A 26,550-nucleotide genomic window follows, 5' to 3' on the forward strand; every position below is an offset into this window, starting at 1 on the left:
GGGGAGAAGAAGGAAAGCATTGGAGCTAATTAGGTAGACAACAAAGTTGAATCCAGAATAATATATATATATATATATATAAAATGAAAAAGCTAAGCCAAAGCTGGTCTTATTTGGATGAGAAGGGCTTTAAGCTGGTTAAGCCAATAGGCGGGGCGGCCAGGGGTGGGATCCACAGTCCAGCTCGATTAATGGAATGTCCTTCTCGAGACTCTCTGGCGGAGTTGGTGGGTGAGCAGACAACGCCACGTCCGACTCAGACCGTTGGAATCTTCTTTGCTAGGCTGAACAACGTCCTATGACTCAGGGCATCTCCCCCCACTCAATCACTGCCATGGACCATCAAGAATTAATTTTTAACCATTTAGATTTTTTTTTATTATTTTTTTTATTTTCTAATAAAATGAGAAAAAGGGTTGCCCGACAGATTCTTATCACTTAATTTGGATCCGAACTAAAAGAAAAAAAATAGGGATCCTTTGGCGAGGTCAATTTTATTATATTAATTGTGAAGGAGCCTAAATTGTGTTTATCTAATTGACATCGCAGTGAAAGACGGACATGGGTGGAATCATTCCGAAGCCAAGCCACCCTTTTTGGTTAAGATAACAACCGTCTTTGAAGAACCCTTTTTGGTTAAACTTAAACGTAATTAATTAATTATTGGAGGTTATGTTTAAACGTCAAGTAATTGTATGAGTCGTTGACTTCATAACTGCTGCGGTTTTAAACGCCATATTTTAATTTAATCGGAAACTGGAAGCGGAAGCCAGAAGACTGATGATAGGACTCAGGAGAAGGAGACGAAGGATGAAAGAAGAAATGATAAGCCTTAGTTTGGTACTTTGGTTAAGACTTAATTATTTGCTTCCGACGAATATGAAGAAAACAACTCACTAACTGCTGTCAAAATTAATATTTTATGCCTTATAGCTGGTTCAAAAAAGATGGATAGTAAATTTATTTATTTATTTTACTATGTTTCTAGCTAGCTTGGTTCGTGTAAGTAATTAACATGTTAAAAATTCCAAGTCGCTATCATGGTTACCATCTAGATTTGGCAACGATTTGATGTGAATTGCCCACCAATAATTTCAACAACGTCTAAATCATGTGTGAAAGCATCTAGTGCGCGCTCAACCATTTTGTGTTTCTTTTTCCGCCCACAAAAATATTAAATTTCAAACTAGTTGCTTCTCACGTGGTTGACTATATATACTACAACTTCTGGCCTCACTATAGAAAATAGTGCTATTTGTATTTGGTGCTACAGCCAACATATCAAGGTCCCCCAAGTCTTGATTTTAGGACTAAATTTTGTACAACTATCAGGGTTTTCCCTTACCTTTTTTTTTTTATTATTTTTTTTTTTATTTTTTATTTTTATTTTTTTTAAGTAGGTTTTCCCAATATTATCATCTAGATTTATGACTCCAAATTATTGTACCTTAGGAGATTCTAGACGAAAATAATGAAGAGGAAAGTCTTGTCGGTAGACAAAGTTTTCCTCTAAATTAAACTGAAATAATTTTTTTTTTTTTTAATTTAATCTATTAAATTAACATGTGTTTAAAATGCATGTGAAAATTACATTAAAATAGATGTGATTTTTTAGAAATACTCTTAAGTAAAATATACCAAATTAAAGGAAATTCTTCTGACCCAAATTAAAAAGAAGACTTTTTTTTTTTTCTTTTCCATTTTCAATTATAAAGTTTAATTTCGATCGAACCTTCTAATTTTCTTCAAATTTAGGAAATAAATCTATTTTTTTATTTCTCTATCTAAATATATTCAACAATATAAGTTTTTACTTACCCTTATATTTTTTTACAAAATTTCAACACAGTTTTCAATCAAAGACAAAGAAACGAGAGATGAGGGAGAAGAGAGTATAACACTGTAACCGTAGCATTTTCCTAATGCTTAAGGAACTGATATAATAATATATGTTGTAGATGGTTTTTTTGTTTAGTCACCGAAATTATTGTTGCCCCCAAATTTTGATGACTGAGGAGTGATCATCGCTAGAAGACCATGCAGTGAGAGTTGATTTAATTTTGGTAGACAGTGGAAGAATTGGATTATGATGAGCTGTGTGATTTTGAGAAAAGGTAGATGTTGCTTTCGTCGGAGAGAATTATACAAAGGAGGTGGATATATTTACAACTTGTTCAACACCTCGCTTTCTTTTCATGGACCCTCGGGCATTAATAATTGTATTCGCACCAAACCCCCATCAAGGAAGCAAATTTAGCCGGTAGGCCATGAAAGCCTGACAGCGTCCACTCCCAAGAGATTTGACCCGCCCACCTTCGTGTAAAAGTCACAATTATCTGACCCGTTCAAAAGCAAGAGTTGGACCGATTGTGCGCTGTGCCAATTTAGCCAGTAGGCCATGATCATGCTATCGTCACTCTGACTTGCACACACACACTGCACACATCCAATTTTACGTAATCATCATATGGTGGACTCTTGCTTGTGTCGGTTTTCCATCATTATTGTTTGGACGGGATATTTTATCACTTTTTTAATTTCCGGAAAACTGAGACCAAATGAGGCCCAAACAAACTGTTTTAACGACTCAAGAAAAGATTCCCCCTTCACATTTCACAGAAGTGGAAAAGACAACAGTGTATGGGCTTGTGGGAATTTTTCAGTCCAAGCCTCTTTTTGAAGATTATCCTATATTTCCACTGTCCATCTCTAAATGGTATCTGCCATTTATGTTCAAACAAAAAGCGATATAAAATTATTACAGATGGGGAACCTCCTCTGCCTCCTGCGCACGCACTACTGCTCTTAACCATCGACAGAAATAAACTACTTTCAAAACATTCTTCCAAAACTATCTTCCAAGTGTGGATGCCTAATAATTTTTTCTCGGTAGATTTCTTAGACGGCAGAACCAAAAAGGCTCCAGTCATTAACTTTGAAGCTGGAGACTGCGAGTTTAAAAACCTCAGCCATTGGCATACATCCAGTTTGTGTGGCAGGAACAGCAGAACCAGCACCGACTGTGCTGGCACTTTCACTCAAAGGGCTGCAACCGCAAGAACATAACAGCGTAAGTGTCATAGAGATACTTTAAGTGACAAATTTTAAGCCATCTGTTTCCAGACGTATGTTACAAAATAACATATAAGTAAATTATTTTTTAGCTTTTGGCAAACAGGAGTGACAATGAGGGAGTTACGGTCTGTATTGCTAGTTAAATTTTACCGACTTTACTCTTGGAAAGTTGCTAGCAATAAAGCAACATAAGTTTACCATCTACAAAGCCTCAGGGAAGATTTCCATAACTTAACTGTTCCAGGTAGTTATAACAATTAGAAAGGGGAAGCCACACACTTTAAGTTGTTGCTTTCAGATGCTTAATGTTACAACTATTAGCAGTGAAGATAACTCCCACATCAGATGGTTAGTTCTATCTGATAAGTGCATTCTACTTATTTACGTCTCTCTCTATCTCCCTGAATGTGCATGTAGTAAATGGAACTAGGCTATCTATTAATGAGAAGAGAATTCCATTGTTGTGTAAAGAAAGATGAACACACAGTAAATGTGTGTGTGTGTTGCGTAAAGGAAGATGAACATGCAGTAAATGTGTGTGTGCACGCGCACACATGCAAGCATGTCATTTATGATAACCAGTAAATGAAGATCCATCAGTAAAATATTTCAGTAAGTCACGAAATTCATCTGATTTATGGAAACTTGTTCCTGATACCTACTTTATATGAATGGGCTCATATGCAGAAATTAGCACATCAGTATCAACTTCCCTTAGACGCAGATTTGCCAAGTAAACCTGCAGAAATAGAATAGTAGACTCTACTTAGCATTTGGAAACTTCTTAAAGATTGTAGAGGAAAAAGAAAAAGAACAGAATTACCCTAACAATGTTTTGTGCTTCCCTTCCTTGCCTTCCCTTAGAAATGGCCTATGCATAAGCATAAATAGGTTAGAAAAAGGAGAGAGAGAGAGAGATTCTAAAAACTTTATATAACAATTTCTATGTTATTTTTTTTCTAAAGAAGCTACTGGCCATTAATTAGAGATAACTGACTACTGAAATTTTCTTAAAGTTTTATTCCTAATCTAGTTATCAGAAAGATTTCTTTCCAATTCTTTAAAAGGGATTTTTTTTTTTTTTTTTTAATAAGTAATTCTTTAAAAGGCTGTTAGAGTACCATCATGCAAATGGACAAACAATTTAGTGCTCAAGCATTTAATATACCATCATACTAGCTCCCATATTTTTCAGAAAAGAAGGCAAAGTAAATTTCCCTGCTCATCACAATGGATACTAAAACAAATCATTTGGCCAAAAAAACTTTATAACCAATTAGGAGAAAAAGCTCTATGAAGTAAAAGTCCAATCCGAAGGGAAATTTGTTGAACACTGTAATAGAGTATTCACTAACAGGATATTTGTATTTCAGTAACCATATGAAGCAAAACCTTGGACAGGTTTTAGTTATATCACCCCCAATTATGTCTAAACATGCACTGTGATTGACCATTGAAAGGATAGTCAGAGGTCCAGCCAAAATCACAATAAGAAAACCCATAGGGTACATGCCCATGCCTGTGTACCACTGGCAAAGCTTACACTTTCCAAAGAATCAGACCCCAAAAGATCCTTAACTTCAGGTTAATTGATACGCCGACCAACCAAACTTACATTATGATTTCCATCCTGTTAGAAAGAAAAGGAACAAGTGTACCTATTCTTGAAGGTGATGAAGTGTCCCTATGAATGGTCTTATGGTGAGGTGTCCATATTCCAGAATATTGTATTCATTCCTATACATCAACGGATTGTGAGGGCCACAAATATAGAATTGGAGCCTCTCTATTTTGTTCGTAACACATCCACAACTTTGGACAGGCTAAAAACATATAGGTAACAATCAGAGCTCATTTAATTAACAGAGTGTTTAGTGTCACTAAACAGGTGCTAAACTACCAAAAATGCAGCCATTGCTAATGAATTTACGCCTAGTATTTGTCATTACTTGAGCGATTTCATCTATCAGAGATTTGCCACTACAGTCTGTCATTTATGAAAGTAAGAGGCCAAGAAGCATTCGTAATTCATTACCCACATTATTCTCAAAGAGAAAGGGCATCACTTGGAAGATAATAGCACATTAGAGAGTAAGATTAAGTCAGTAAGCAAAAGGAGATATTAACCAGGTATGCAATAGTTAAGGCATTTACCGTCTGGCCAACCGCAGTTGTGACGACAGCAGGTATGTTTCTGTAACACAATCCAGGGGCCTCAATCACACCAGATTGCTCAATCACCTGGATCAAACAGAAGCTGACTATAACCACAGACTCACAAATCAGTTCCTAAATCAAATTTCTTCAACAGTGGAAATTCAAACATGCCCAAGCTCTCTTTTGAATATGGGAGAAAATCTAAAACCTCAAACCATTCTCAGAACCCAAAAAAAACAAAAGAGGGATATGAAAGTAAGAATGAGATTTACCACGTCTCCTTCAGCTTCCTGTTCGTTGGCAAGGTCTTGAAGAAACCAGACAGCACTCCCATCGTCTCCAACATCATGCTTGAACTCTAAGAACTCAAAGATCAGGCTCTCGTCCCGGGTAGGGTCCACATACGCCTCCTTTAACCCATCACAAAACACTTAAATCAAAGCATGTCTGGGAAAAATATTTTCTAAAAAAAAAACGAAACGGTTTAAGCATAAACCAACCTGATGATCAGGGACCTGCCGAACATTGCTCACGTCCTGTAATTTTGGATACCCAAAAGTTATTCGGCAACCCCAAATTCCAAAATTGGAAACAAAATTAAAACGACACATATTACAACCCCCAAATAGCAGGAAAACGACTAACCTGGAATCTATTAGGGAATGTACTAGATATTGCGCCACCGAACAGCGGGCGCTCCGAATAAAAATCAGTAGTCATTCTTTGCCGACTAAAAAAGAACCTAAAAAGCCATTTCAGCCAAACACAGTCCTTTAGAAATCCCCAAAATCGAATTCCACTGACGGCGTAAAGGAGATGAATTGGAAAGGGAATTGAAGTGAGAAGAAACGAGCGGAAAAGTGTAAGATGCGGATGAATACTGACTCACTGAGAGTACGAACCGTACCTGTGATAAGCGCAAATGAAAGAGGCTCCAGTTTCTGAAATTCGCGGGTTGTGTTCGTGTTTAATATATGCCTCCATTTAGCGTCATAGAAACGCTAAATGGAAAAGTGGAAATTAATATCAGACAAGTTGAGAATTATAAATCTTCTATTTTAAACGGTATTTTGTATTTTAAGTTTTTTTTTTTTTTTTTTTTTTTTTTTTTTTTTTTTTTTAATATATATTGAAATCTTCACATTTTCTTGTTATGAGCCTAATAGTTTTCTTTTAGCAAAGATATAGCAAAATTGCAATGCTGATTAAGCTCAATCCGTTGATAACGTTACTAATACTGTGTTCAGGTTGGATATGGTGCTGGCATAAGGACATGAAAATATGAATTTAGTGCCATATTTAGCAATGTATGTGATGCGACGATGTAACGTGATAAATATATAAATACACCATTTCATTTAAGATGGAGAAGATTTTTAACCTTTAATTATCTAACTGTATTCCATGTATAAAATCTTGACTTTCTTTGAGAACAGGATTTGAGGAAATTGAGCGCTGGAACACTCTATTCATGGTCGCGGGAAAATGATTCATGAAGGGAGAATTGATGTTCAAAAATTAATACAACGTTTGGTTTGCGGAATGGCTATTCCATTAGAAAAATGAATAGTTATTATTAGGAATAGAAGGTGGCGGAATGAAAAGGTTATTCCTAATATTTAGTTTGGTAAGAACACATATATTTTAATTGGAATTCAATCAAAATTACTAAAAAAACACATTTTTTTAAAAAAAAAATTAAAAGAAAAAATCAAATTATTATAATAATAATAATAAATAAAAAAACCATGGGTAGCCGTGGCCACCCCCGAAGCCAATCCAGAGCGGCTGCCGGGTGGCCGGCTAGCTAGTTAAGGGTTTGGTCTTTTTCTTCTTTTTTTTTTTAATTTATTTTTTTTATAAATAAAATATAAAATAAATTGGTTGTTCTGGAAAATATTGCACTTACCCCAAGGAATAGCTATTCCTCTCATTTTTAAGAGGAATACGTATTCCTCTTCGTAAAGGAATAAGTATTCCAATAACCTATTCCAAGGAATAGACCCCTACCAAACAAAAGAATGACTATTCCATAGGAATAGCTATTCCATTTCAGGGGTCTATTCCGTAAACCAAACGAGGCCTAAAAAAACGAATGGGGGGAATTGATGTTCAGGCTTCAGCTGTTTTGTCTAGAGGGCTGGGGCTTTTTTTTTTAAGGGCCTGTTTGGCAAGAGTAAAAAAAATTTCCCCTCCTCCTCACTTATTCAAAAAACAATTAACTTTAAAACATTTTAATTTTATATCACATCAATAATTTTTTATTATTATTTAAATAAAAAAATTGACTACAATAATTTTTTTTTTTTTTCACTTTTCTATGAAAATTCTTTTTACTTTATATCACTTCTATCACTTCCAACTCCCACTACTAACTCTCATTCCCTTACCAAACAAGGCCTAGTTATTTTTTACTGTGCAACTAAATTAAAAAAAAAAAAAAGAAAAAAAAAAAGAAGAAGTTATTTTGTAGGAGTGTATTTCGCAAACCACAGTAGGCCTTAGACAGTTTAACAAGAGTTACGGGGCCTAAAGCCCATAGGCTAGGATAGCTTAAATTTCAGAAAATCCCAATCCTAAAAAGGCTAAAGATGACTAGATGAGACCCTCGAAACGCAAAACTCCATAGAAACGTTTCGAAAGTTTCGTATAAAAACAAATGAAAGCCAACCTTCATCTCGCCCAGCGCCAGCGGTATCCAAAACCAACCCCAAAAGAAAACGAGAAAAAAGAAAAGAAAAGGAGAAGCATACTCTTGCTTCCTTAGCCTTGTTTACCTCTTATGTACGTCAAAATCCCCCACAATTTATTAACCGTCCAATCATCCATTTCGATCAGTTCATTTCCCTCCAACCAAAACTGTCCCGGTAAATTCCCGGTCTCCGGTCTCCGGTCTCCCATCAACTCCAATATCCTCACCTGCTTACAATCTGTATTAAATTTTCGTTTCATCGATCTGAAAAATCCCCGGTTTCGGACCCGATGAATTCCATTTCGGTTTCCGGCTCTTAGATTCGGAGTTTCTCTTTCGGATTTGGATTGGAAGGGAATAGAAGGAGAAGAATAAGATGAGCAATCAGAAGAAGAGGAATTTTCAGATAGAGGCGTTCAAGCACCGGGTGGTGGTGGATCCGAAATACTCCGAGAAGACCTGGAAGATTCTGGAGCATGCAATCCACGAGATTTACAATCATAATGCTAGTGGCCTCAGCTTCGAAGAGCTTTACAGGTTTTGCTCTCGCTCTCTTCCTTTGCCTTCTTCATCAATTATTGTTATCAACGACGCCGTCGTATTGAATTTACGTGCGCATTTATTTGGTTAGTTAGAGAGGCGTGTTTGATTTCCATTTAGGTTGCATTTGAAATTGCGATTTATAAAACAAGTTTGATTTTAAACCAAATCAAAGAAAATGAACCGTTTGAAAATTGTGTTTTTAAAAAATTGTAATTTAAAAAGGAAGAAAAATGTTTATTCAAATCGCAGGCAATGAGGTATTTTTTTTAAAACGCAGTATTTTAAAAGGCTAACCTGCGATTTTAAATGCCAAACTGTGATTTTGTCAAACGCTTAACTGTATTTTTGAAAATCACCTTTTTAAATCACACATTTTAAAATCGCAAACCTAAACGGACCCTTAGTGAACAACCTGGTTGACTATAGTTAATTTTGTCGTAGACTATTCAATTTCGCAATACATTTAGGTTGTATTGCAATTTATAATATTGGAAATTTTGATTATACCTAAGAATTCGGAATCAGGATTTTCCCTTCGGTGTGTCTATTTAATAAAATAATAATATTTTTCACTAAATTATTTCATTCAATGTAATGGTATATATTTAAGGTGGCAAAAGTCGCACAATTTAAGATGAGAAATATAAACTTACTTAAATATGAGAATTTTTTCTTTAACAATTAACTGATTTTGGGTTTTTTTTTTTTTTTTTTGACCCAAAAAAGGAACAAATAACGGGGAAAAGAAAAGGAGAAACAAAAAAACAATTGCATCAACAGTCCCTTAGAAAAAAATAAATATCATGTTGCCCACATAAAATAAATAATTAATTATGAACTGAACTTGACATTTGATTTCCCTTAATCATATGGCTACACCAAAACAATAAAGCACCTTTGCTGCTTAACTATTTAGTAAGTTTTGTGTTGTCTGTTAATGTGGTGTTGTTTGTGTGGAGGCTTAACAACCACAAGCTAAAAGTTAAGGTAGTCAACCTCACTAATAACTTGGCCAAAATAACACAATTGAATGAGATTTGTTGAGATTAGCTAAGAAGAAGAAGGAGGAGGAGGAGGAGGAGGATCTTTGCAAATTGGATATTACGAAGGCTTTCGATCACATCAATTGGAAGTTTTTATTGTACTCAATAGTTCTAGAGGGCTGAGACAGGGTGATCTTCTTTCTCCCCTCCTGTTTATAATTGTCATGGAGGCTTTGAGCAAAATGCTCTCTGGTGTTGTTGATTGTGGTCGCCTCTCAGGCCTTTCAGTGGGTTCTAGGCCTACCGTGATCAACATTTCTCACTTGCTGTTTGCAAATGACATCTTGGTCTTCAGTGAGGCTAATCCTGACCATCTTCGCTATTCGCGTGTTCTCCAAGTTTGTTTTGAAGCTGTCTCTGGTTTAAAGGTCAATTTGGCTAAATCTCTCTTGGTCCCTATTGGCAATGTGGACAATGTTGCCGAGTTGGCTTCTATCTTGGGTTGCGGGACTTGCTCACTACTCTTGAAGTATCTTGGTATGCCGCTTGGGGCGCGGCACAAGGCTACATCTACTTGGGATGATATCATGGTTAATATGGAGCGTCGTTTGGCTAGTTGGCAAAGGTTGTATTTGTCCAAGGATGCCAGGGTTACCCTCATCAAGAGTACACTCTCCAACCTCCCTACGTATTTCTTGTCTCTCTTCTCCATTCCTACTCGTGTGGTCAACCGTTTTGAGAAGCTTCAAAGAGAATTTCTTTGTAGAGGGATAGGTGAAGAATTCAAATATCACTTGGTCAATAGGACAAAGTTTGATCTCCGATCTCTGAGGGAGGATTGGGTATCAAAAACTTGAGGATTTCCAATCGAGCCCTCCTCGGCAAATGGCTATGGCGTTATGGGTCTGAGCGAGATGCTTGGTGGAGAGTCGTGGTGGACTCTAAATATGGCAACCTTAGGGGCGGTTGGTGTTCTCTCGAGCCAACAGGTGCCTTTGGGGTGGGGGTATGGAAAAACATCAGGAAAGGCTAGATTTCATTATCTCGTTTCACTAGATTTGTTCCGGGGGATGGCTCCAGGATTAGTTTTTGGCATGATTTGTGGTGTGGAGACACAACGCTCAAAGAAGCTTTTCCAGCTTTATTTGGCATTGCTTGTCTTAAGGGCGCCGTTGTGGCGGACAATTTGGAGCTATTGGGTGACTCACTCCAGTGGAATGTGAGCTTCATCAGGGAGGCTCATGACTGGGAGGTGGATGCCTTTGCTTCTTTCTTTCAATTGCTTCACTCAGTCAAAGTGAACTGAGACAATGAAGACAATTTGTGGTGGGTCCCCTCCAAAAAAGGAGTTTTCAAAGTCAAGACCTTCCTTTACTCCTTAACTAGCGCTGGTAGCAGTCGCTTCCCCTAGAAAAGTGTTTGGCGTACTCAAGCTCCTCCTAGGGCTGCTTTCTTTGTGTGGACTGCGGCACTCGGTAAGATACTCACCCATGACAACCTTAGGAAATGACACGTTATTGTGATCAACCGATGCTGCATGTTTAAGAAGACCGAGGAAATTGTGGATCATCTTCTTCTCCACTGTTACGTGGCTTCTGTCTTGTGGAATTCTCTCTTTAGCCATTTCGGGATGTCTTGGGTTATGTCTAGATGGTTTATTGACTTGCTTGCATGTTGGTGGTCATTTGGTAGATCAAGGAGTGCTGCTGTTTAGAAAATGGCGCCTATTTATATCTTTTAGTGCTTATGGTAAGAAAGAAACAATAGGAGTTTTGAAGACTTGGAAAGATTCTCGGATGAGATCCTTTCTTTGCTCTATCACTCTTTGTATTGTTGGACTTCGGCTTATGTCCATACTTTGTATATTTCTTTTTCCTACTTTCTCACTCGCTTTTCTATTTCTAGATAGGTGTTTTTCTTGTATACTGTCAGTGTACTAAGGGGCGCCTTGCGCTTTTTCTATAAAATTAATCTCTTACCTATCAAAAAAAAAGAAGTGGAGGAGGAGGAGGAGGAGGGAGGAGGAGGACAAAGGGGAAGATGAAGAGGAAGAAGATTTATCAAATATCGATTCTCCTCTATGCTTTAGGTCAAGGAGTGCGGCAGTTTGGAAGATGGTGCCTATTTGCATTCTTTGGTGTGTTTGGAAGGAGAGAAATCTTAGGTGTTTTGAAGACTTGGAGAATTCCATGGAAAATATTGTTGCATCGTTTTTACATTTGTTGTATCTTTGAACGGAGGCTTTTTTGTTACCCGTATCTATTAGCTTTTTTGATTTTCTTGTTCTTTTTTTTTACCTTCTTAGGCGTTTCCTTGTGTATACTTCCAGTGTACTTAGAGGGGCGCCTCACGCTTTTTTTATAAAATTTCATTTACTTATCAAAAAAAAAGAAAGGGAAGAGTCGAATTGCCGAAGAAGGAAGAAGGAAGAAAGCTCTAAAGAACAATAATGAGTAGGCGAAAAAAGTGTGAAAATGTGTCATGCCATGTTTTGACTTTTGAGAGGCCATTTTATATAACTGTTTTTTCAAGAGGCCGGGCCATCATTTTTTTAAAAAAAATTTGGTTGGTAGCTTGGGGGTGCTTTTGGGTCTGGGTTTAAAAAATTCAGAAACTTTTTTATTTCAAGAATTATGTTGTGAGAAGTTTTCTCTATATGATTTTTTTGGGGACCAATCACTATATAGATTTTTTTAAAAAACTTTTTTTGGGGCTAGCTTGAGTGTAGGCTTAAAAATTCCATGTTTTTTTTTTGAAATTTTGGGGGGCCAACCCATGTAATTTCTTTTTTGGGGGGGCTCGGGGAGGCCATATTTCCCCCCTAGCCCTGTCTCCGACACTGATACCTGGTGCTCGGCTTTTTCATTTTTCTCATCTAGAAATTGGAAAATTTCATATTAGGTATAGAGATTAGCTCTCAAATCCAAAGTTTTGTCTGTGTTTTTATGCCTATAAGGAAGTGTATGGACATTGGTTTTGCCATTATGTTGTAAGACTAGGTTAGATTCCGTCTGATTTCTTCGTTGGTTGAATTGTTTGGAACCGTGTTACTCAATTATGATGTAAGACTGGGTTAATTAGATTCTTTTTATGATTTTAAAGTTGTGGCACGGCTTTGCTATCTACAAAAATGAATTTGTAATGGAAAATGGTTGACTTAAAAAACATGTGATATACTGTTAATGGAAAGTGGGGGAAAAACGGTTGAATTGTTGAGGACCATGATAGGTTGACCAAATGGTTGTTGTTAGCTCTCAGGTTGCATTGAGGTTTTGAAAAATCATATCGAGCGTTTATGGTTGAATCCAGAAACAACCATATCTCAAATGTAAAGTCTTATGGAACGGTGACCCAATTTTGAATTGATATTAACATTTGTATACAAAAGCTCTAAACTGAGTAAGTTGCAAAACCATGGCAAGTGTAGATGGGCATTATGGAGAGAGATGAAGTTAACCGAAAACTTAGCAGATTGGAAAGATATCTTGGAATGATGTACTGACATTCTCAATGGTGGCGGCATGCCGGTCAGGTAGGTCAATAGTGCCATAATCTGTCAGTGGGAGCAATGTTGTCAAATTACATTTGATCTCTCCGTCGTTTGCCCGCTCAAACACTCCTGGCCAACAAATTTCTGCTTTTCCAATCATATGCCTTGGGGGAAGACTTATGGGATTTATGTGTTATTCTGTCTAAGATTCTCCCTGGTGTTGCTCTAACAATTTTCAGAGTCATGCCTTTCAGACATTAGTTTCTTGGTTCGTTTAGTGAAGTGGAAATGGCAGCTTAACCTCATTTTAAACTCTATTAGTGCCCAGAGTGGCATGCTTTGCTTAAATCAGTATATATAATATGTGATAGAATGTTCACACCACAGGTTAAAACTCTCTCTCTCTCTTTCATGATGATTTGGTTAGAAAGAGAATTAAAATTAGCATTACTTTTCCTAATGCTTGATTGGGAGAAGAACAAAAAGAGAAGAAACTGGAGTGCTTCTTTTCAAAATAAATTGGATTTTTCTCTGCCATAAAGTTTCTGTTTCTCTGAGGAGTTGCCTACTTATAAAAAATTACACCCCCCGCCAAAAAAAAAAAAAAACAGAAATCCCACGAAGGAGTACCTGGGATTTAGTTTTACAACTTAATTCCTCTCAATCTTTGCTTCTCATTTTTCTCTTGTCCACTTTCTCTGAACAAGTATACTGAATATATTTGCGACTACAAGCTTTTATTTATTTTTGTTCCATTGGTGATTTTATTACTAATTTTTAAGAAGTCACATGGCTGAAAGACATTCCCTCCTGTGTTTCTATTGTTGGTTTCAATTTTTAGTAGTGTTGTGTTGCTTAGGCCCTGAAATTATGGTTTTAGTCTTATTTTAGTTATGTAAATCTGCAGTTGCTTTATAAAGGTTCTTCATATATTTCATTTTCCTCCCCTTGGTAGTTCTGGAGTGTCGGCCACACCGAGAGTCCTTGGAGCCCCATAATCAGCTCAATTATGTGGAAGTTTGCCTGGGTATCATGTCGATATCACTGGATTGACGATTATGGGTCAAACATGTGGTGATTATATTATGTTGATAGCCTTTGATTTTGCAAATAGCTCTCCCTTTCTCGCTCATTTTTAACTCTCATTCAACAACCCACCCCCTGCCCCCGCCCCCCCTAAAAGTAAAAAGAATGAACAGCCAGTTCTACAATTTTACGTTCCTTTCTTTTTCAGAGAAATGGGATTCCTTGTTTTTTATGTTATATTTTGTTTTTCATTGGTTTAGGAATGCGTACAACATGGTGCTTCACAAATTTGGTGATAAGCTCTACTCAGGACTGGTTACAACCATGACTTCGCATCTCAAAGAAATATCAAAATCTATTGAAGATGCTCAGGGAGGTTTGTTTCTGGAAGAACTGAACAGGAAATGGAATGATCATAACAAGGCATTACAGATGATCCGAGACATACTAATGTACATGGACAGGACTTACATTCCAAGTTCCCAGAAGACTCCTGTTCACGAGCTTGGGCTGAACCTATGGAGAGATAGCATCATCCACTCCAGCAAGATTCAGACTAGGCTGTTAAATACGGTTCTTGAACTAGTACGTAGAGAACGGACCGGTGAAGTTATTAACAGGGGGCTAATGAGGAATTTAATTAAGATGCTAATGGATCTAGGTTCTTCTGTTTATGAAGAAGACTTTGAAAGGCCTTTTCTTGAGGTTTCAGCTGAGTTTTACGGGGCTGAGTCTCAAAATTTCATTGAGTGCTGTGATTGTGGGGATTACCTCAAGAAAGCCGAGAGGCGTCTAAATGAGGAAATGGAGAGGGTGACACATTACTTGGATGCCAAGAGTGAAACAAAGATAACTAGTGTGGTGGAGAAGGAGATGATTACTAATCACATGATGAGACTAATCCACATGGAGAATTCTGGCTTGGTAAACATGCTTCTTGACGATAAGTATGAAGACATGGGAAGAATGTATGCTTTGTTCCGTCGGGTGCCGAATGGCCTCTTGAGAATACGAGAAGTGATGACTTCTCACATCAGGGAGACTGGTAAGCAGCTTGTTACTGATCTGGAAAGGCTCAAGGATCCAGTGGAATTTGTCCAAAGGCTCTTGGATGAGAAAGACAAATATGATAACGTCAATAACTTGTCGTTTAACAATGACAAGACATTCCAGAATGCTCTGAATTCATCCTTTGAATACTTCATTAACTTGAATCCTCGTTCTCCAGAGTTTATTTCATTGTTTGTTGATGACAAACTTCGCAAAGGTCTGAAGGGGGTTAGTGAGGAGGATGTAGAGGTTATACTTGACAAGGTGATGATGCTATTTCGTTACTTGCAGGAGAAAGATGTATTTGAGAAGTATTATAAACAGCATTTGGCGAAGCGGCTCTTGTCTGGAAAAACCGTCTCAGATGATGCAGAGAGAAGTTTGATAGTTAAGCTCAAGACAGAATGTGGGTACCAATTTACTTCAAAACTAGAGGGCATGTTTACCGACATGAAAACCTCTCAGGATACAATGCAAGGGTTTTATGCTAACCACCATGAGCTTGAGGATGGCCCTACGCTGACCGTCCAAGTTCTGACAACAGGGTCTTGGCCAACTCAGCCTACTGTAACATGCAACCTGCCAGCTGAAATGTCAGCACTTTGTGAGAAGTTTCGGGCGTATTACCTTGGGACTCATACTGGTCGGAGGTTGTCGTGGCAAACCAACATGGGCACAGCAGATTTAAAAGCAATCTTTGGAAAGGGTCAGAAGCACGAGTTGAATGTCTCCACTTATCAGATGTGTGTCCTGATGCTGTTTAACAATGCCGATCGGCTCAACTACAAGGAGATTGAGCAGGCTACGGAGATACCTGCTTCAGATTTGAAGAGGTGTCTGCAATCCATGGCTTGTGTGAAGGGAAAGAACGTTCTCAGAAAAGAACCTATGAGTAAAGACATTTCTGAGGATGATACTTTCTTTGTTAACGACAAGTTTACAAGCAAATTCTATAAGGTGAAGATAGGAACTGTAGTTGCACAGAAGGAATCAGAACCCGAAAAGCAGGAGACCCGGCAGAGGGTGGAGGAGGACAGGAAACCCCAGATTGAAGCCGCAATAGTTAGGATCATGAAATCGAGAAGGCAGCTGGATCATAACAATATAATAGCTGAGGTCACAAAGCAGTTGCAATCGCGCTTCCTGGCAAACCCGACGGAGATCAAGAAACGGATAGAATCCCTTATTGAGCGGGATTTTTTGGAGAGGGATAATAATGACAGGAGATTATATCGGTATCTTGCCTGAAGCTTCTCTTCCTAAAAATAGCATTCACGAATGTTAATTGTTATTGGAGTGATTGAATTTGAGACGATTATTATTGAATTTTTTTGATCCAATGGTAATTTAGAAGCCACGTGACATTTGGGAGGACAAAATGGAAATTCTAGTATTCCTTATAGCATTACTCATGTTATTGTAACTAGAAATTATTATTATTAATTTTTTTTTCCACATTTTCAATCCTCTTTTCTTTTCTTTTTTTCCTCTCTAAAATTAATGTCATTGCTGTTTTCCCATTTGTTGCGCTACTTCCTATTAAACTATTTAGTATACTACTAGTAGTAGGTTAATATACTAACATAACTACTTTAGTTAATCTTTTAATATATTAGTGTATATTAACTATATATATACACACATACTAGTTATGATAATATACTAATACTACTAGTTAGTTAATGTTGAATATGTTAGTCTATATTAACTGGAGTTAATAATATTGATACATGATAATTACTATACTAACTAAGGCTGACAATGTTTAATACGACCCGTGAATTCGATGCTAACCTGACACGATATTAAAGGGTCAAGGTTTGGCATAAACGAGTTCTGATCATAGATAGGTCATCCCCGTTTATGAAATTATATATATATATATATATATATCAAGTAAATACAGGTTGAAAAAACAGGTCGTGTTGGGTTAGGTCAAACGGGTTAAACATGTCGGTTTTTTGTCTAAATAAGTCAATTGGTCGACCCATTTATTAAACGGGTCAAGTGGGTTGTGTCGGAACATTCGCGAATCGTGTCGAGGTTGAGAGTTTAACTAAATGGGTTGTGTTCAAGTTGACCTGAACTCGACTTACCAACCCTAGTTAATCATTCAATGCCCAAAGTTGAGTGGGGTGGAGTGCTTGACAAGCCAAATCTACATGGGGTTAATTAGCAGAGCCCTAGTTGAGCGCGGTGGTATTGTAACGGATAGGAACATATAGGGATTTTTTATGAATATTAAAATTTTAAGGAAAACTTTGCACCAAGAAAAATGATTGGATAAGTATGGAAATGTCTGAAAACGATAGAACATAATGATACGAAAGGTGTTAAAAATGCGAAATTAGGGTTTTTGGCACAAGGTTTGATCCATCAACAATAAGCCACGATCGACCGAGTTAGGGTAGCACAAGTCAAGTTCAGGTTTTTGGCAGGAAAATCAACAGTACAAAATGGGGGTTAGGCGGGCTTAATTGGTCGAGGGTATATCTTGATCGACTGAGCTTTGGGTTAAACGCCTAATTTGATCGAATTTGACCTTTATTAAATGTGGATAATGATACCTCGGTCGATTGAGATCTAGTCTCGATCAATTGAGCCATGTGTTAGTCATGTTGTGGTTGTTTTTGAATAATTTGAGCTCAATCGTTCGAGTTTTGGCTGACCGACTTAGGAAAACATAAAGAAAAATAAATCTCTCATTTTGGTTCATCTAGAGGCTCCAAGGGTCCAATTTGAGAGTGAAAAACACTGAGCCTGGGCAATTTTGCAAAAAAAAAAAATCAAGACTGTTTTGCAATTGAAGATTTTTATGGGTTGATGAAGAGTCTTAGGACCCTAGAAAGAGTTTAGAATCTAACAAGTAGTCGAAGTGTAAATGTAGAGGAACGCAAATAAGAACTAGCAAAGTTTAAGCTGGAGGATTAGCAAGTTGTAAGTAAAACTTTTCCACCGACTATTAAACCCGTTTTACATACAAAATTGTACGTTGCATAATTTATTATGAGAAATGCTACATGTACTTAAACTTTTACAAAGGAAACCTTACTAAGATAATGTGAAACTTATTTATTGGTACTTGTAACATTTCTTTTTATTAATTATTTTGATCATCTCTAATGAATAAGCTCTACATCAATTAGTAAGGCTTCATTTGTTAAAGTTTAAGTACATGTAGCATTTCTCATTTATTATTGATTATGAGCCTTGCAATTTAAGTATGTTCGTGTATATATATATATATACCTCATTTGAAAGAAATACATAAGTATTGAGAAATGGAAACCCCGGTTTTATAAAGGATAAGGTTTTATGTGAAAATATTTTATCACGACCCAGTGTTCGGCGAGGAAAATACGCTCAATGACTTAATGTAGAGGGAGAATATGACTAGCAAATTCAGCGTTAAGTAGGGGCAATACGCTTAATAAACCCGGTGATAGTTTGGAGGGGCACACTGCAAATAGTCAAATAGTTTGAGGGAGGTATGTGCACTTTTTCCTAAAAATTTTGAGGGCTAAATTAAAATAACTACCACCAGAATTAAAATATGGTACATGATATAGTAACTAAACTCGTAAAATCAAATCTGTAATGAATTCTCTGCACTCAATTAATTCAGTGACTGTTGATCCTGAACAAAATTTAAATATAATAATAGAATAGTAATACCACTTTACTGGATGAAATCATGAAAATGTCGGAAATGTAATCCATCAAATCCAAACTCAACAAAAATCTGCATTGTGTGTATCCGCAAATCTATCAATACAACAAGCTTGTTCAAGAGAAAAGTTTCTAAATTATTCCTTAAAATATCCAATTTGTTAAGTTGTTATCACACCACCACTCCTGCAACATATTACTAAACATTCAGGTCAGGTGACAGGTCCACAATTTTTGATAAAGCAATGCAAATGTTAAAATAGGAAGCACTGAAGAGATCAAAGCCAAATGCCATGCAGAAAGACAATGAGCAAAAGAGGATTGAAGAAACTTAAAATTACTTGCAAACAAATATGCAGTCTGGTACTTGAATCCATGGAAGCTACGACTCAGGATTCAGAAATGAGGATGCGGCTTCCTATGTCAGAGAATGTCTTTATATCAATTCCCCATAACCTGCTTATTAGGATCAACGGTACATATTAGAGATTATTTTTCAATGCCATCCAGTAATCTAATCCTTTGTTGATGACAATAATAATATCCTCATTGGTTTGGTTCAAGACAAAAAGGGATGTTATGCAATGCCAGCCAATTAACTGCAAATACGGGGCTCTTGTATCAATATGAATTTTCTATCATGACCTATGATTGCATATGACTATAAAAGGCGCTTACCAGCATTCAATCCCAATGGAATTGGCCCCCACTTTATCTGCCTTTTGATCATCTCCAACGTGTACTGCTTTGCCAGCCTCAACATGGACTTGATCTACAGCAATAGAACATTCTGACAATAGTTTCAATGTGTTCTTTAGCCTCTTTTTTTTTTTTTTTTTTTTTCCCAAGAGAATACAGTCTTGTCTCAACAAAGAAAAGTAAAAGAGTTTTAGAGTATTAACATAGGATTGAAAATGTAGTTTGGTCGGAGACTTGAAAGTGACAACTAATGAATAGCATTTTCCATAACAAGCTGATTCTTGTTGGCTTTATGGATTAAGGAAGTATTTGTGTGTGTGTGTGTGTTTTTAAATGACATTTGAAAATGTTCATGAGGAAAAGACGAAAATCAACTACTATAAAAATAGCTCCCTTTTTCTAAAAGGTGGCACTAAACAGCATCCAAGGGCCCATGAACTTGTTTCACTCGCTATAGTACAAAATTGATGCAGGACAAGAGGCGTGGCAGCACAAATCGCTCGAAATGGCACTTGAGGACTGCTCGCGAGCGGCTGATACACAGAATTGACCACTTGAGCTCCACTTGAAGTAGCACTCGAGCAGTCGACTCACAGAATCGATCACTCAGGTTGCGCTCGACGAGCGCTCAAGCGCCAGGGTTGCAGCAGATCTGTTTTGGCACGTTTCTGGCAAGAACCATGATACAACTTCTTCACCAAATTTAGATGAATCCCAGACATTAAGTCTTCCACAATTATTGTATTTTTCCTTTCTTGGATTATGTTAAGCTTCACGCGCTGCTGCAAGCGGTTCAACGCGCCCGTGCGAGTGGCGTCACGCGCCGCCGCTTTTTTTTTTTTTTTTTTCCCCTTCCCTGTAACTGTTGCTTTTCTTTTGTATGTCGGGTTTGTTTTTTTTTATAAGTAAAATTTATTGAAAAGGCGCAAAGGGGCGCAACCCAAAGTACACAGGATGTATACAAGGAACCCCTAAGGAACGGGGGAAAGAGAACAACTGTCTAAGAAATCAAAATAGGAACAATCATGCATAGTCTTAATCCTATCCCTCCACATATACAACAATTGCAACATCTTTCTCTTCAGATTTGACAAACCCGTCTCACAATCTTCAAAGCAGCGAGCATTCCGTTCCCTCCAGATGCACCACATCAAACACAGCAGAGCCATGCGCCAAATCTGTAACGAGGTCCGATTACCCTTCTGGCCCCTCCAACTCCCTGTCGGGTTTGTTTTATATTTTGGTTTTGCATTTCAGTTGTATTTTGGGTTGTTTTTCTGCTGTTTTCTGGTTTTGTGGGAGGGCTGTTCAGTTTCCTCGTGGGTTTTGAGGGTTTGTTCGGTTGGGGTGCTTTTGGGCAGCTTTGGATGTTCCCTGTGGGCAAATTTGGGTGTTCCTTGTGGCTTATAGGGTTGGGTGGGTTGTGGGTGCTTCTTGTGGGTTTCAGGATTGTCTTTGTGTTTTGAGTTTTATTATATTATGGGGGGTTACTTTATATCTTGAGTTTTATTGTATTCTGGGGGTTCTTTTGTATCTTGGGTGTTTAATGAGGGTTTCTATTGAATCTTGGGTTTTATTGTTTTATAGGTAGTTACTTTGTATCTTGGGTGTTTGATGGGGAGTTTCTATTGTATCTTAGGTGTTTGTTGGGGGCTTCTTTTGTATTTTGGGTTTCTTGTGGGTTTTAGATGTTGTGGGTATGTAGTTTCTTATGGGTTTTCTTAGGTTTTTCTTATGGGCTAGCTGTGTTGCTCTTGTGTATACTTCCTGTGTACTTAGGGGCGCCTTACGCTTTTTTATTGAAATTTTCTTACTTATAAAAAAAAAAAGGAAGATTTTCCTTTCCTTTTATTAGTTGGTTGACTGTTGTTATGAGTTAAGAATTTTGTAAGGAGCAAATCAGTTTTTGAGTTTGAATACAAATTCCAAAAGTTTATTTCCTTTGCTGTTTGGAGACAGTTCTTCTTCAACTTCCGCTTTCGCTACGTCAATAATCTATGAATTCCAGCAACATAGTATATGGAGCTTTTGATGTGCTGGAACCCCATGAATTATTGACTCTTAACTCCAGTGGTGTTGATGCTCGGATTTGCTTTAGTGTTCTATTATGGATGATAAATATGTTTTTAGAACTTTCTATATTATGTACCAGAGTCATTCCCTTTGCAGAGAGCATTAAAAGACAAACTTACTAGAAGCATTTTTAGCTGTGTCATTCAAGCCTCAACAGATTCACAACAACAAAAACAAATATTTGACCATTTATCAAGTTTCCCAAGTAGACAATACGCATACACATAGTGATGATCAAGATAGTCCAAATTTAGGCGAGTACCACATACACAAAAAAAGGTGATTTAGCATGATTGTTCGTACCTAAAGCAGCTTTAAATATCTTTATGTCTGGTTTTTCATATCCAACCTCTGAAGATATGATAACAGCATCAAACCTGAAAAGAAAAGGCAACAAAAATGTTTTACTTGTAAAAGTCATGAACTGTCTTTGGTATCCCCGTCCTTTCCTATGTATTAGTATCCCAACCATTTTTATTTTTTATTTAGGGGGGGGGGGAGGCTGGGAAAACATATCTAATGAACAGATTCAGTCAGCCATATTTGGTGAATTACCCATCTATGAGAAAAAGATGTTCAACGTTTAATCTTGACAAATAGCAAAAGCTAGGGCTAAGACTCACAGATCTAAAACATTCAGGTCCTTCAACAACTTCCTTAGGCGGGTGTCAAAATTGGATACAACAGCCACCTTAACTGCGTCACAGCTAATCATGTTAGAAATAAAGAAATAAGAAGAAGAGAAAAATCGAAAACAATAGAATCCATCAGCATTAGCACAAAGGAGAATACTTTATGAACATGACCTCCAGCATCCTTGAGAAGGGCTATTGTTTCATAAGCTCCATCTGGAAGGCGCCATGCATCACCTTTTGCATAGTACTGACAAGAGCAACCATTAAGAAGAATTCAGATAAAAGTGTCAATCATAATATCACCTACTGCATTGGTTATATTCAGTCCTAAGAACTATGGTTAGCACCAGTGATTCAGTTCTTTGGAAATATTATTTTAGCATCAGTAACAGTGGGTTGAGGAACAAGCACTTTGAACCTTTGGTCTTAAGAGATATCACCTCATAAACTTCTTCAAAATAATCATCATCAGCACAACCGGTGGCTTCAGAAACAACCAATTTCCAAAATGGCCTCCCATCTCCCTGCCAATAGTATAAAGCATAAGCTTACTCGACGCTGTTTCCATATCAAGGAAACTGGTTTCTTCATTAAAGTAGTTAATGAAATGAATTCTGTTTATTGATAGTTAATCACATGGCAGATAGGAAAAAATATAAAGAGATGCAGAGCCTGAGTTGATGAAGATCATTACTTGAAAAATGGAAATAATGCCAGAGTGGCTCCAATAAGTAGTTACTATAAAACTCATGTTTTCTACTTCACACAAATCTGAGATGGTAAAACCAGTTCTATTACAGAAACATATGGCTACCCATGACATGAGCTCATTGTTAAAGTATCATTTTTTCACCTATGAAAGCTTCAATACTGTGCAGCATCATTGTCATAGTGATACAAGTACATGCCTATTTAGATGCATAAGTATCCTATTGTTTATGATCTTCTTCTTTTTTCCCCTACTCTAAAGAAAAATGAAGAATAATTGTGTTTGACTATAGCAGGAGGGATATGATCAATATGCTTATGAATCAAAAGTATTCACGTGTTGTAAATACAGTAAATTTCTCAAGTGGTTGGTTGAGAAACAGCAGAGTCAGGAAAAACTAGTTTGAGATGCAAAACTTACTGGAGAATCTGATAATGATTCAAATGCTAACTAGGAGAGCACAATACAGGCACAATCAATTATTAGTCTAAGGAAAATGCATAACCCCCACTGAAGGAAACTTAAAATAGAGATCTTTTTGCCCATAAAACCTATAAACAGCATACACCTTAAATAGAGACGCAGAGCATACCTGGTAACGGAGCTTCTCAGGCCACGGAGCAGCAAAAGCTCTCTTAAATCCTTGCTTTATTTCAGCTGATGTTGCAGACAAACCTGAAAATGTTTCAAAATAATTGTTAAGAACCTAAGATTTAAGTACTGGAATCATGATTATAATTAAAAAAATTATGTACAGTAAGAATTAATCATAAATAGTACAAAGGGGTGTGGTTACTCTTTAAGTAAGAGAAACAAGCTATATAACAAGGCAACACATTTAATGAAAGTGCCAATATATGACCCTCTCAGTAAACAATCCCAAGTTCCCAACCATCTAATCCTATGACCTACCTATCAACTTCCATTGTTGGTGAATGAAAGCTGAAAGCTCAGAAATTATAGCAATTGGAAAATATTAACAAATATGGTGCATAAACATTACAGCTTCCCAAGGACATTCCATATGAGAGATCGATAACAAGGAAAATCCCATGAGTAGTTCCAAAAGAATTTTGCTTCATAGCCTGGAAGTCTTGGAAAATAGTGGCACTCACAGAGACTAACATACTCCAACTGTCACACATCCTGTATATCTAAATGAATTGGTTCTTTGAACGTTAACATAATAACAAATAAGCCTTGTAGCAAGAATTTAGCCCTCTAGTAATTAGTTTTACACAAATATGAGAGACAAAGTCACAGCTCAACAGTTCGAGCTTAAGGGTTTTTCTTTTTTTGGTAAGTGGGTTATTTTGTGTTGTTCAGTTAGAATTCCTCCTAAGCATGCACATCCGTTTCATCAAATTTGCTCTCCATTTTAGCTATAAAAAAAAAAAACACATTTTCTATTTTAGTTGCTCACTTTTCCAAAGCACTTTATCTGACTCTATTTTACCTATCCATTTTACTATTCCATTTAAATATAATTATTCTTTATTGAGAGGAGAGTGAATGTTAGAGATTATAAAATGCTTTGTTTTTACATTTGGTGAGTGAACAATGCTCACCAAATTGTTGAGCATTATATCAACTTAAATAGTGATCTCATTATTGCCTATTCTAGCAAAACCGCCCATCAGAGCCATCATAACTCAACAAATGTTTCTTCAAATTGCTAAACCTAATGCACCTCCTTTTGCTCCCATTTTAACATCCTGGCTAGCCAAAATAACATTTGGCTCACTGGATGAGAATGCTCGCTACCCGCTTTTTCAAAGCACCTATATTACACTCTCTATTTTAGTTAGTCACTTTCATTGTTCTATTTAAATATTATTTAAAAAAAAAAAAACACCTATATTTCAAAGTCACGTGCGTGTCAAAATAACCTTTGCCTAGCCGGATGGAGCTATTTTAGCACCTAAGTTATAGTGCTTACCAAATTATTTTGGTCTCAAGTAGCTAGCCGGATGGAACTATTTTAGCACCTAAATTTGGATCTAGCTAGCCAAAATAACCTTTGCCTAGCCGGCTGTGAATGCTAAACTCAATGAATTATAGTAACCAAAAACACTAACCGTATTTACTGCCGATGGTGGCGTAAGTCTCTTCGACAGGCTTTGCCAACTGCAAAAGGGTACCTCCCGCATCCAACAGCAATGCATCGTATGCTCTCTTAACTGACCTTCCTCCATCTACCCAGAAAAATGAAGAAAAAGTAAAAGAAGAGTCAGAATATACAAACCCATGTTATAAATGTGCCCGAAACTTATTCACATAAGGACCAATTTAACAAATACCCATCTCCCACTTATCCATATCAGAGCATGATTCAGTTCATGAATGAACAATTCTTTAGTCAGAAGACTAATCAAGGCAGAGAAAACAGAATAACAGCATAATTCAGTAATAGGGAAAAAGTTTCGAGAGAGAGAGAGAAACAACTAAGGGGATCTAACCAGTGTGGATAGCCATGAAGGAGCAACAAAGGGAGTTGGGAAGCTTCATAGTGAGAGGAGGTTTGAGGGCTCTGAAAAGAGTACTTCCTCCATGCGAGCATCTCATCAAGCAAGTTTCCATTTCTAAGCTCTCTCTGTTGGCTATTCCAAGGTGCTGTCATTTTCTGCTATTATATGTAAGCCAACCCAATAAAAATTGTAACTCTATGTTGCGCGATTAAGTTTACTTTTTTTAAAAAAAATAAAGAATAAAAAATTGTATTTTAATTTCTCAGACTTTTCGATAATTAATTAACACGTAAACAAGATTTTAATCTTTTATTATATTAAAAATAACCGCCCCCCAAATTATTAAAAAAAATAGATGGTTGGAGGGGCGGAGCCATCGCCCTATCCTAGCAAAGAGACTACTCTAATAGTGGAGTGGCCGCGCAAGCCACCCGGCCTACCTTTTTGTGCAAAAAAATCATCTCCATTTGAGCCAGTCCCTTGTAAACAAGCGGTAAAATTGTCTAAAAAATTAAAATGACAATTTTTCCTCTTATTTTATAAGGGACCGGCTCCTTTCCATTTCAGTTGAAATGGAGAAGATCCGTTTTCCTCTTTTTGTTGAGGTTTGGAGGTGATTGTACGACTCCTATTTGTTATTATTGGATGTGGCCACTCACCTTGTAGGGTTACAAGGTGAAAGGATGGTTCCTATCTTTATTTTTTGTAATATTATAATACAAAATTAATTAATTTTTAAACTCATGACAGGTGATGCGGTAAAACTGTTTGCATAACATTAATCTTGGCATTATGTAATCAATTTTGGATGGAACAATTAAATAAAAATTGTGATCAAGATATTATTAATGTTCTGCCTCATTTCATTCAATTCTATATCGTTCAGTTACCCTTTTTATTTTATCATTGATTCGAAGACCCCCACGGGACTTGAAATAATACTAATTGATTTGATTGTATTAAATGAAAAGCCTACCTCATCTATATTATTACATATTTTTGAATGATTTAATACTTTGTTTTCTTTAACTTTCTCACCAACTAGAAACAACAAAAGGGGAATGAAGCAAGATCTCATTCGCTTTCAGAAAATAGCTTACTTAACAGGCTTTCATGTAATACATTTTTAAAGAAGAAGCTTATTAGTTTGCTCACGCTTGCACCAAATTATACGTATATAATGTCGGATATGAGATATTGGAGGAAACCAAACGGAATGCAGTGAATAATGCTGATCATCCATTTAATTCCCTCCAATTCTCACATACGGCATGCATATCC

At 36.9% G+C, this 26,550-nt stretch overlaps 3 protein-coding genes across 5 annotated transcripts; 1 reads left to right on the forward strand and 2 right to left on the reverse strand.

The window, feature by feature from the left end:
- Positions 1–2,577: 2,577 nt before the first annotated feature.
- Positions 2,578–6,261, reverse strand: LOC133858427 (uncharacterized). The gene is made up of 8 exons (XM_062293897.1): positions 6,140–6,261; positions 5,878–5,974; positions 5,733–5,768; positions 5,505–5,642; positions 5,230–5,316; positions 3,899–3,946; positions 3,738–3,814; positions 2,578–3,046 (listed from the first exon to the last, which is right to left on the reverse strand). The coding sequence occupies exons 1-8, from the start codon at positions 6,214–6,216 to the stop codon at positions 2,899–2,901; spliced, it is 708 nt and encodes a 235-aa protein (XP_062149881.1). The 5' UTR covers positions 6,217–6,261; the 3' UTR covers positions 2,578–2,898.
- Positions 6,262–7,899: 1,638 nt separating this feature from the next.
- On the forward strand, positions 7,900–16,480 carry LOC133868427 (cullin-3B). 2 transcript variants are annotated; one of them, XM_062305335.1, is made up of 3 exons: positions 8,320–8,461; positions 13,896–14,014; positions 14,227–16,480. In XM_062305335.1, exons 2-3 carry the CDS (start codon positions 13,950–13,952, stop codon positions 16,262–16,264), a joined length of 2,103 nt encoding a protein of 700 aa, XP_062161319.1. In that variant the 5' UTR covers positions 8,320–8,461; positions 13,896–13,949; the 3' UTR covers positions 16,265–16,480. The 2 variants fall into 2 exon arrangements, with proteins under 2 accessions (XP_062161311.1, XP_062161319.1); XM_062305327.1 differs by lacking the exon at positions 13,896–14,014 and having other exon boundaries at positions 7,900–8,461.
- A 2,237-nt stretch (positions 16,481–18,717) lies between these two features.
- LOC133868441 (uncharacterized) lies at positions 18,718–25,427 on the reverse strand. 2 transcript variants are annotated; one of them, XM_062305350.1, is made up of 10 exons: positions 25,261–25,427; positions 24,880–24,996; positions 23,394–23,476; positions 22,533–22,616; positions 22,264–22,339; positions 22,081–22,153; positions 21,761–21,834; positions 19,364–19,457; positions 19,027–19,141; positions 18,718–18,871 (listed from the first exon to the last, which is right to left on the reverse strand). In XM_062305350.1, exons 1-9 carry the CDS (start codon positions 25,379–25,381, stop codon positions 19,075–19,077), a joined length of 789 nt encoding a protein of 262 aa, XP_062161334.1. In that variant the 5' UTR covers positions 25,382–25,427; the 3' UTR covers positions 18,718–18,871; positions 19,027–19,074. The 2 variants fall into 2 exon arrangements, with proteins under 2 accessions (XP_062161334.1, XP_062161328.1); XM_062305344.1 differs by having other exon boundaries at positions 22,081–22,148; positions 22,250–22,339.
- Positions 25,428–26,550: the final 1,123 nt, after the last annotated feature.

This window comes from Alnus glutinosa, chromosome 1 (assembly GCF_958979055.1).
Source record: "Alnus glutinosa chromosome 1, dhAlnGlut1.1, whole genome shotgun sequence".
Classification (NCBI taxonomy): Eukaryota; Viridiplantae; Streptophyta; class Magnoliopsida; order Fagales; family Betulaceae; genus Alnus; species Alnus glutinosa.